General features: G+C 35.6%; 1 protein-coding gene across 1 annotated transcript; it reads right to left on the minus strand.

Annotated features, from left to right (window-relative positions):
• Positions 1-285: 285 nt before the first annotated feature.
• LOC149167584 (autophagy-related protein 8C-like) lies at positions 286-1,280 on the minus strand. The gene is made up of 5 exons (XM_089430530.1): positions 1,244-1,280; positions 1,054-1,109; positions 838-890; positions 508-626; positions 286-401 (listed from the first exon to the last, which is right to left on the minus strand). Exons 1-5 carry the CDS (start codon positions 1,278-1,280, stop codon positions 286-288), a joined length of 381 nt encoding a protein of 126 aa, XP_089286656.1.
• Positions 1,281-12,307: the final 11,027 nt, after the last annotated feature.

The raw sequence follows: 12,307 nt of genomic DNA on the forward strand, positions 1-12,307 counted from the left end.
ATCTATGTTACTGTGAGAATGTGTAAAACCAGCACAAAGTAGAGGTAGCAAACACATTGCATAAGTTCTAAAACAGAAATAATGTTTGGTAGTCCTTGATGTCATCTACTATAAAACAAAAAATTGTTAATCCTTGATTTCATCTACTATAAAATGAAAAAAATTTACCAGATTATTAAATCTGGACCATCCAGTTTTATTTCGAAAACTGAAAATTCTAAAAAACTTATTCTAAAATAAACCAGATATGCTATCATTTATCTTCTGGATAAAGCATAGCTTCGTTTAAGCTCCAGAAAAAGCCTCATTCCGGTGGCCAAACACATTTTCACCACTATACACAAAATAAAGAAATCCATCTTCATCTTTGTGCTCCTCATACACAGTTGACATTACAGTGGCTGCATGCAAATATATTCGCCTTAACAATCATTAGCAACACACATATAACCAAAACCAGATAGTGTCATAAAATAGGAAGGCAGAAATCAATTTGCATGAAATTACCAGTGGATGGCAACACATCGTTCACAAAAATAAAGAGTGCCTTCTTTGAACTCAGATTTATTCTCTTTCGCACCACATACACCAATTGCCCAACAGTAAGATCGGCTGGGATTAGATATCTGAAAACCCAATACAATAACTTTAATTCAAAGTTTTTTTTTTTAAATAATTAAATGCATATCTAGCAAAATTGAATCATAAGGAAGAGATTCAACACAATTGTAATCATCAAATTAGGTTTCTAATAATAATTTTTAACTATATAACTATGTAAAATAAGTTAAATAATCTCACATGTCATTTCATTGTGGTAGTAGGAGGAGTACTTACTTCACATTGTCAATGTTTGGTACATTACTCTTCTCCAACTTTTGAACGATAACCTACACATTTTTGCTTGCCGAGTTAGATTTAAAATTTTATTGCATAAAATCAAAGATAAAACAAGGTAATAAAATGATTTTTAATCGTAATTTTTTTATTTTTGTCTGGAAAAATAAAAATTCAATGAAATAATTTAGTCAAGAATTTGTTTTGTGATTTTACAGGTATTTTGTGCGGATACTTGTCCCGAATCCTTTTAGCCTCTGCTTTCCTCGTCTCTAACAAATCACAATGGAAATACGTTTACGTGGATTGCAAATTTTAACATTTAAATCTGGTAAAATATAAAAATTAGCATTCTTAAAAGCACATAAATATAACTTAATTATTTAAAACTCATAATTGTTTATACCAAAAGAATGTTCCTTCTTGAAGTGATTCCTCTCCATTGTAAGATGCCTTGTTTATTGGATTCCTATTTGCCAACAACACAACACAAAAACTAATAAAAAGAGAGTACAGTAAAACAAAATGCACAAATAATCACAAATTATTGAAAAATACAAAAAAACAAAATACACAAATCATTTACTAGTTTTGCTATTACTTTTAATATGTTTTATTACCAAATAAAATATTTTAGTGAAATTTTAAAAAAATTGATAAATATAACAGAAATTAACTTCGGGCATATTAGATATATATATCACACGTAACAAAATCCTCGTCATAATATTAGACTGAAGTATAAATTGTAAACGAAAAATTGAATGATATAATGAGCGACCGAACCCATTACTTTCTGGAAAGGAAAGCAAATCAATTTTTGAGTGTCCCAGCGTGCCGAGATTAGTTTCAGAAAGTAATTTTGAATGCACGGAGCAATTTTTGAAAACTAAAATAGACTAAATCGTTGGATACCAATAGTTGAATTTAGTTATATATATATGAAAACTAAAAGTGAATTGGAGGGAAAAATTAAAGAATAGTATGTCGGCGGATCACAATTCAAATAACCATTTAGTTGTTCAACGGAAAAATTAATAATAATATGTGGAGCGATTTCCACATAACCATGTTATTGTGGGTAGATTTTTATAACCACTTAGTTGTTCTAAGTGAAACATTAATAACATGTGGGGCCATTTCTCACACAACCATGTCATTATGGGGTAGATTTTTGTAATTAGTGACAAGTGGATTAATAGGTTTTTATAGCTTTAAATTGTATTATTAGATGGACTTGAAGAGTGTTTAGAGTTGCTTCACGCTATAGATATGTCCAATAAAATTGTGTGTAATTATGTAAAATGGAATTTTTACAAATCTGGTTTTTTAAGTTTTAATTTATAAAAATGTGTAGAAGTTTAAAATATGAGTATTTTATATTATTTTAAATTAAGAGATTTTATTATTATTATTAATCAATTTTATTTTATATATATATGGTTAAATCTATTAAAATTAGTAGTAAAAATAATAATATATATATATCACAAAATTAAATTTATAATAGTTTATGTAATTTTATAAAAAAACATGATGTTATGAGTATTAAAAATATTTTGAAATCCCCCCCATCGGGTTGATGGAGGAAGTAATGCGCCATAATGGCGATGTCAACAGATGGCAGAAACGAGGACTGCTCACCGCAGCTCGCATGAGTGAAAGACTGAACGTGGAGAGGTACCGGATCACGGTCGAGAGAAGTGGTTCAAGGAATGTTAGAACGGGGAGAAGTGGGAAGGACGACGCTGCAGGAAGGATGGGATAGCAGGGTGGTGGCTGGAGGTATGAAAGGGAGAGCAAGGCATAAAGGAAGGTTAGAAGGAGGAAGATATGAAGAAGGAGCGGGATGAGGGTATGGCTCTAATGGTCAGGGATATGCCTGATTACAAATAGGACTTGCAAACTATCCAATTTCAACTCTGTAAACAAGACATGAGACTGGATCACATACAACGACACATCCCCAGTCTCGTGGATAGGAAACCAGTGCATGTTGGCTCAACAACGGATCCAATAGTGGACGGGTCAGATCAGGATGAACCGGAGGAATAGATCAAGTATATAGTCTCAGGTCAATACTGTCTTTTTTTAGCCGTTGTTTTCTAATATATATGCATGTTTGTGGGAACAGTCGATAAAAACTGGTCTTTAAATAGCTTTGCTTACATAGCCTAGGTCTTTAAGGTCTTAATTTATTTTCTTCCATCCCCTAATCATTAGAAAGGCCCCAAAGTCTATATGTGGTGCATAATACCACCTAAAATTGATCAATTTCCTAACGAGAGGCCAAATATCCCATACAAAGTGTCATGTATGGTTATTTGAGGGCTCATTCATGGTCATCAAGCCCAAGAAGGCTCATTCAAGGCCTACGACCCTTGTTTTACTACCCCAACCACTGTCAAGGCCCTCAGAATAGTTCACATTACACAATTCCTCCTAACATTACTTATATTCCTAGTTAAAGTCAAAGTATCATCTACAAACGTCGTGTTTGGTGGTTTGATACTTTGTTCATGGCCATTGAGGTTGAGAAGCATCATTCAAGATCCAAGGCCCTTGATTTCATCCATTCACCATTACTAAGCCCTTGATACCCTCCCATGATGCAAAATACTTCCTAACACATCTTACTAAGTTAGATTATAATGAAGTCCTATAAAGGTCGTGTTGTGGCTTAAGGAATTATTGATGGAAATTGAGCCCAAGAAGCCTCATTTAGAGCCTAATTCACTCGTTTTCATTCCCTATTCATTATAAAGACTGAAAGACTTGCTTGTGTTGAATTTGGATGGATGGATTTTCACTAGTGGTAGTAAGAAAGTAGAAATATAAGTAAATTATATTACTTAGTTTCATCACATGGAAAATATTTGAATACAAAGCTTTGAGGGAAAACAATTCTAAAGGAGGGCTCTATGATATGACCTCAAGTGGGGCATATACGAGGTTAAATGTCTATTTAATTGGGGTTGGCCTAATAAAGGGGCCCACATCTGTAATATGTGGGAATGACTATATATAGAGGTCAATATAGTCATTATTGAGATGAGGACACATGGTTTGGATGCATGAATGTATGAGGGTTATTGGAGGAAGTTATTTCTTCTATATGGAGCTATTGCATAACTCATCTCTATTTCTGCTTTGGGAGTTGTGCTCCACATGCATATATCATGTACATTGTGTGTACTCTAGTTTATTATGATATATGAAGTATTTGGTACATAACAATGGTTTTCCACAATCCTCTACATGTTGCTTATGTCTTTTTGCTCCATTAAAATCTCCTCCACACTCATTACTCATATATGGAACAACTATGGTGGCTAAAGGAAATGAGCATTTTTCCCTCCTTCAACTAGGTTTTTTATAGTTAGAATTAGGGTTTCATCAACCTCTTGAAATATTCATGACACTTATAGATCTCTCTAGTGGACTGACAAACATGTCTAGCTCCACATATGTCTATTATGGTGCATTGACAGGCTATCACTTAGACCTTCTGGATTAATTGAATTATTACCTTTCCAGGGGCATAACTTTCACATACATACCTATTTGACAAAGGTACAACATTATTAAAAAGCTACTGACTAATAGAAAGCAGTGAGGACCTCTAATACATGTCCCCTCAAAATCAAACACCACAAAATTCTACTACCTTAACATTGAACAAGAGGATTTTAAGGTTTTTAGGATATGACCCAAGCCAACCCTTTTCAATCCCAAATTTTCTCCTCCTTATCCCAGAGCATCATTTAATTCATATAGTAAATATGTAAATCCATTTTGAATCAAGTGGAATGTTTTTTATAAGATAAATGATTAATGAGCCCAAGGGGTTATCAATGTTTAAAAACAAGTCATGGACTTATGTGCCAAATGGATTATTTAATATTAGAACAGGAGCAAACATAGAAAATGCCCTTAAGTAATTGCTTTTTTTGTGGCCCACCTTAAGGAAAAAGAGGGTGGGAACAACTTTAGCTTCAAATCCTCCTTGTTACTCCCATCCCAATCATGATTGGGGGATCTTTCATTGAGAACAGTATTGAGAGGTTGTCAAGTGAGTCTTTCTCCACTAAAGGAGAGAGTTTTAGATTTCAAATTTCATTCAATAACCACTCTTTATACCAATTACTTTTTATCTTTTAAGGACAAGCCTTAGGATGAAAATACCATGTTCTTTAAAAACATTAGGTCTATTTAGAACACCTTCTCCTTTGAATTTAGAAATTGAACTTGTGGGCTCAACTCAAAAAGGTCTTTCAAGTAAGTAATCTTGATAGGTTCGTAAATGAAAAAAATTACACCCTAGTTCCCTATTTTGTTTTATTTTAGAATTGGATATCAGACCCACATATAATTGGTGGAAAGGTTCGGCCTAGGATTGTAGGAAGACCTTCCTAAAGTATTGTAACAACCCTTGGTTGATTTCCTATGTAAATAAAAAATAAGACCAAGGTCATGGGACATGTATTCCAAGTTAAATGTTGGGTAAAACATAGTGATGGGTATCACTAGTGCTTAATAAATGGCTATGGAAATTGGAAAAGGCATTAGCGAAGCCAAAGATGCATTAATTGGAATTTTATTTATAAAATAAAGGAAAATAGGAGAAAAGGGAGATGAAGGGTCACAAATTTGCATGAGAGAGAAATTGAAGGAAAAATGATGAAAATAGAGGCCTCAGTGATAAAAAGGCTTCTGAGGATGAATTCATGGCTTTTGTCAGTTTAGCCTTTTGACAATTTTGGGCTAAGCTCTCTCATATTCTCTCATTCCCTCATACTTGCATAATTAGAGAATTATTGGAGCATGCTTAGAGCACTTTATCATTCACTTGGGTTTGGAGGAAATAAGACAAAGGAAAGCAGGACAACGCAAGGGAACAATAGGATCAACGACTGCAACTAGATTGCTAAGCAAGTAACAGGTTGCATGTATGATTTCCTTGTGGGTTTATGGATGCATGGTATATGCATGTGATTTTCTAGTTATGTGCTATCATTGGCATGTAGATTTGCCTAAATTGACAATGGTTTTAGCCATGCCTTGCCATTTCTTGGATAGTCATGGTGTTGTGGGTTTTTCCACTTGATTGTTTTGTGGTTGGTGCTCATAATTCCTTATGGTTGTGGTTTGGAACAAATGCTCTAGAAGCCTTGTGACAGCTTGGGTTGAGTTACTAGTCCTGGAGGCTAGGTTGGGACAAACGTTCTGGAGCCCTTGGTGGGTTGAGTTACTAGTCCCTGGAGTCGGGTTGGACAAATGCTCTAGAGCTCTAGAAGGTTGTGGGTTGGGTTACTAGTTCTTGGATCCCTAAACAACTTAGGTAGAGATCGATCTAGTTCGTGTCAGTGATGTCCGAGTATCGAGGTGGAATGATTGTGGTTGAGGGTTGAGGTGGTTTGGCCTCTGGATGCCCTGGCTTGGTTTTGTTTTCGTTTATTCCATGAAATCACATGTTCATGCTTAGAATATGATGTGGGGGTGATTTTCTGAAAGATAGATTTGGTTCAACCCAATCTATGGTCAGGTGGTACGTGTAAGTCCTTGACTTTGTTGGTATTTTCATATGTTAATAAGAGTTATTCTTCTATTGTGATTCATGTATATTTGCAATGATTATGTTGGTGATATTATGGCTGAGTTGCCATCTTTTCTATGTTGGTTAATTGCTAGTTACATGTTGGTTATGTGATGCATAATACTTATGGATCTTGACATGTTTTGAAGAATGTATGAATGGTTGATGAATGCATGGACTAACAATTACTATTGCAGCTATTATGAGAGGGAATTATACCTTCTTGGTGATTTTGAGATAAGTTTCAGACTTCTATGATCAGATATGCATTCATGACATGCAGTTTACATGTTCACCATATGTTTGACGAAATGGTTGTCATGGTTAGGCCTGGTTTGGTCAAGTTTTGTATGTTTAGCACCGTGATTATGTTATTTATCATTATGATAAATTTCAGATAGTTATGGGTAGGGGTCTGGAGGTTCCCATGGAATTGTGGCTTAGATCTCATGACCGCAGGCACTAATCTGAGTAGCTTAGGCCACAACAGCATGGAGCGAGGCTTGTGGGTGTAGTTGGAGGCCTTCAACCTCATGCATGTAGTGTCAAGGGTGCGGTTGGGGGTCTAGGCCCCCGAAAAGCAGCCCTAGCTCAGGATCTGGTCACCTGGGTTGGTTGTTTGGCCCCTGAGTGTCTTGTAAGCCTTGAGGAATGTCTATGAGTTGTCATTTATCGACCCCACTTCCATAACTAAAGTATGGAGATCAGGTCATGTCATAGTAACTCTTCATCTCATGTTTACCCTGGAAGGTCATTGAAATTGGGTAAATGTAGGAGGGGTGGTTACAGGTTGGTATCAAAGCTCCTAGGTTCAACACTTTGACTAGATGGGAAGAATGTGTTTGTCATGCATGCATGTTAGTTTTCTATGTGGTTTTTATGCATGTGTCGTCATGGTTGTGGTTTTCGTGAATAAGGTCTATGCAACTAGTTTTATCATGTGTGATGTCGACATGTATATATATATATAAATACATATATATGTATATGTATATGTATATGTATATATAAAATCTGGATTGATTGTGTAGATGAGATAGCCTCCCCTAAAATTCACTGAGGTATGTTAGATCATGTTTATATTTGGTTTCTTTGACATGGTAAGTTTGCAGGAAGAAGAAGATCAAGATGAATAGTAGAATGGTGGACTACATTTCATTCTCCCTACATATTAGATGAACAACATGGTGATGAGTACTCCCCTGACATAGAAGATACATTGAGAAGTTTTAAAGAAGAGTTCCGAAGTTGTAAAGTAGATAATGATAAGATCATTTAGTCATAGGAAAGACTTTCTACAACATAGGAAAGGCAAGCAGAGGTCAATGTTGTGATTCTTCAAATTCTATCAAATTTCCAGAGACAATGACAACCAAGAATTAGTTATAGACAAGAGGAAAGGACCAATGGGGCATATGGAAATAGATCTCAATCATGATACATGTTTGACAAGGATGGCATTGTCATAGATTGTAGGTTCTTGGATACACCTGGCAGGAGGGCTAATGAACATGGGTTATATTCTAGTTTTGGTTCAGAGAAACATCATTACATCACCGCCACCATCTGTATAAGAGGAGTGAGAAGCAATACTTGACATAGGATTTCAAGAAAGCAAAACCTCCTACATTTTATGGGGAAATGAAGAAGGCATAATATGCAAAATATTGGTTGATTTTGATGAATAAGTTTTTAAAATTGCATGATTATTTAGAAAATATGAAAGCCAGGATAGCTACTTTTAGTCTTAAAGGTAAATAAGACATTTGGTGGGAAGATGTGAAGAATTTCATAGGCATTCGAGAAGAGGAGCTGACTTGGAGTGAGTTTGAGGGACTTTTCATGAAGAAGTATCTATCTAAAAGATACAATAATGATAGGGAAAATGAGTTCTATGAGTTGAATATGGGATCTATGACATATGAGGAGTATACTAGTAGATTCTTGGAGTTGTTGAGATATGTTCCTTATCTTAAGGACGAGAAAGCAAAGATTCAATGATTCATCAATGGGTTGCCAGTATCATTCAAAGACAGAATTGAGTTTGATGAGCCTAGATCACTGGAGGAAGCCATCAAAAAGTTGAAGCATTGTTATGAGCAATCAAAGTGCAAGACTGAGTCTAAGCAAGATTGGAAAGGTAATGAGAAGAATAAGGAAAGTGGGCTAAGAAGAGAGGAAAACCTCAGGATATAGATGAAAAGGAGAATGTAGTGCCACAAAAGAAGTTCAATGCAGCTGACAAAGGATAGGGATTTCAATCTATGGAGCAGAACAAGATTGATGGAAGGAAGCCCTTGCAGTGTTGGACTTGTGAAAGTATCATCACACGAGAGATTACCCATAGCATCAAGGTGGTAGACCACAAATTTACAGTTCTCAAGAGGCACAAACAATTGGGGATGTTGGACACTGTATTCCTCTTATTTATGTAGCATTGGATAATAGTAAATCTAATCATCAGGCATCTATTATCAATATGGAAGGTAAGCTTTGTGATCAAGTTGTTTCTATTTTGATTGACCATGGATCTAACTATAGTTATATTAGTCTTGAAAAGGTGGATAAGTGTTGCTTGAATAAAGAAGTGCATGTAGAGTCTTGGTTGGTGCAGTTGGCTACAGGTACCAAGAAAAGAGTTCATCATTGGGTGAGATTGTGTGCATTTGAGTTGAATGGTATGGCTGCATCATTACATCTAAATGTACTTCTGTTGGGATCATACATTATGTTGTTGGGTATGGATTAGTTATACATTAACAAGACTAAGGTAGATTGCTACGAGAAGGATATTGAGTGTTTGGATGATGATGGAGAGAAGAGGATCTTGCAGGGTAAGAAGACGCCTACATCCATTAGAATAGTTACAACTAAGCAGGAAAAGTGCATTAGTAAGAAAGGGCGTTTACTGTTTGTAGTTCATATTTCTAGTGATAAGGGGAAGGGTGTTCAACATGTTGAAGCTTTTAAGAGGTATTTTTGGTTTTGCAACTGTTTCAAGATGTGTTTCCAGCAGATATTTTAGAGTTTCCTCCTCATAGGGAAATGGAATTTTCTATTGAGTTGATGCTAGGAGTAGCACCAACATTGAAGGCATCATACAGGATGAGCACTCTAGAGTTGGTGGAATTGAAGTTGAAGATTAAGGAAATTCTTGAGAAGTGATACATTAGGCCAAGTGTGTCACTTTTGGTTGCACCAATATTATTTGTGAAAAAGAAGGATGGTACTCTCAGGTTGTGTATTAACTACAGACAGTTGAACAAGGTGACTATCAAGAACATGTATCCTTTGTCGCGGATTAATGACTTCTTTGATTCGCTGAAGGGATAAACAGTGTTCTCGAAGATTGATTTGAGATCAGGATATCATCAAGTATGCATCAAAGAAGAGAACATGTACAAGGCTTCTTTTCAGACCAGGTATGGGCATCATGAGTTTATTGTGGTTCCTTTTGGTTTGACTAATGCTCCAACAACTTTCATGTATTTGATGAATAGTGTCTTGCATCCCTATCTAGACAATTTTGTGATAGTATTCATTGATGACATACTGATATATTTTAAGAATGAGGAAGAGCATGCAGAACATATAGCAGCAGTGTTGGAATTGCTAAGAGAGAATAAGTTGTATGCCAAACTTAGTAAGTGCAGTTTGTTTCAGAAAAAATTTCATTACTTGGGACATGTGGTTTCCAAGGAAGGTATAGCATTGGATCCGGAAAATATTAGAGCTATCATGGAGTGGGAAACTCCTAGGAATGTTGATGAGGTCAGGGCATTCATGGGATTAGCAGGTTAGTATAGGATGTTCATCAAGAACTTATGACATATTATCTATCCTATTACATCTTTGCAAAGGAAAGGAAATATATTTGAATGGACAAAGGAATGTGCAACTAGTTTTGAGCAGCGAAAGCAATTTTTTACAAATACTTTGTTAGGCCCCTATACTACTAGTGTAACCCCTTATTGTTATTAGTACAACCCCCTTACAATATTGTTGTGCCCATGTAGTCCCCATATTGTTATTATTGTGCCCCATAGAAGCATATTATTGTTATTATTGTGCCCTTACATTATTATTGTTATGTCGGCTCTGATTATATTATGACCCCTTAGACTCCTATATATAGAAAGGAGGTCTTGTCATTTGTATCATTTAAGAATTGTTCATTTGTGTAATGTAAAGGAGGTTGCCCCCTCGAAGAGGCTTATTTCTAAGGCTTCATCTATCTTTTCTATCTTTTTGTTAGTTGGTTTCATAACATTTGGTATTAGAGCTTTGGATTCTAGGGTTTCGCTGCTCTAAATAAGTCATCATGGAATTTGTGCTATAACTTTTTTTTCTGTGACATTTCAGATGTTAAAACCAAAACCCATTTGGGTTGAAATCGTTCTAAACCTTGGGTCCGAATTTTAGAGCTTTTAGCGCTATATTTGTGGATATATGCTCTGAGGAAGTTGGCCTTTTTGCAGACTCCCGAATTACATTCCAAACTGGTGACCTGGGGAAAATAGTCATAACTTTGGTTTTGAGCATCAAATTGAAATTTTGTAAGAATTTACAAAACGAGGACGAACTGTAGTTTCTTGTATACATTTTTCAAATACAAAGGTCTAAACAATGACACACGGCACGTTGTACAAGTTCGCTCTACTGAACTAGCCTATAATTAGGTCACCGTGGGAGGTTTGGTATAACACTTCTTTGGAGAATCCAATTTGGATCAGACTGGTGGCATTGGGAAGAGGACACAGAGGAATAATGCAGGTTGTAATTTTAAAACTAGAAGAGGCGAAATTACATAGTTATAGTCATTTCAATATTGAGCTCCTAAAATCAAGAAAAGGCGATATGAGGAAGTTTGATGGCAAGGATCCGGTAAATTGGATACGACAGATGGAGAAATATTTTGACCTACATGGTGTACCACTGTTACAAAAGGTATGTATTGCATCTTCATATTTAGAACCGGATCAATTTTTATGGTATAAAGGGCTTTGTTCTCGTAAAAAACTTGTTACGTGGTCAATTTTCATGGAGGAAATGATAGCAAATTATGAGGATACAAAGAGAAACACCTCCTTTAGCCAATTGATAAATCTCAAACAAAAGTGTTCAATGGCAGAGCACATTATGGACTTCCAAAAATTTAATATAAGGGTAAATGATATTCTAGAGAAGCAAAGGATTGATGTCTTCATAGGTACTTTAAAGGATAACATTCAACATGAGGTTCGTCTTTGAGAACCTGATTCATTGGAGAAGGCATTTAGGTGGGCAAGAAAAATTGAAAGCGAAATTATCGAAACAAGGAATCCCACCACTCATGACCGTAATTATGGAAGTGTTTCTTCTCCTAGCCTTCCACAACCTACAAGGGTTACACCACAACAATTGGAAGAAAAAAGAGAAAAATGGCTTTGTTACAATTGTGATAGCAAATGTATTAAAGGTCATAAGTGTGCTGAGAAGAAACTATTTTACATAGAGTATGAAGAGGAGGAAGAAAAGGATCAAGAAACATCAAAAGAAGAGGATATATGTGAGGACCCAACCCCAGAGAAAGAAGAAATGAATCCGACCATATCTTGTAAAGCATTGGCAAGAATTACCACTCCTAAAGCTCTCAAGATAGAAGGACATATCAAAAAGAAAAAGGTTCAAGAAGTGAAAGATCACATTGAGAAAGAAAAAATGAATCCAAACATATCATGTAATGCATTGGCCGGAATTACCACTCCTCAAACTATCAAGATAGAAGGACATATCAAGAAGAAAAATGTTCAAGAAGTGAAAGATCACATCGAGCAATAAGAAATGAATCCGTCCATATCTTGTAAAACATTGGAAGAAATTACCACTCCTCAA

This window comes from Pinus tabuliformis, chromosome 5_1, assembly GCF_031772625.1.
Source record: "Pinus tabuliformis cultivar Carrire ecotype Pingquan chromosome 5_1, CPIR1, whole genome shotgun sequence".
Lineage (NCBI taxonomy): Eukaryota > Viridiplantae > Streptophyta > Pinopsida > Pinales > Pinaceae > Pinus > Pinus tabuliformis.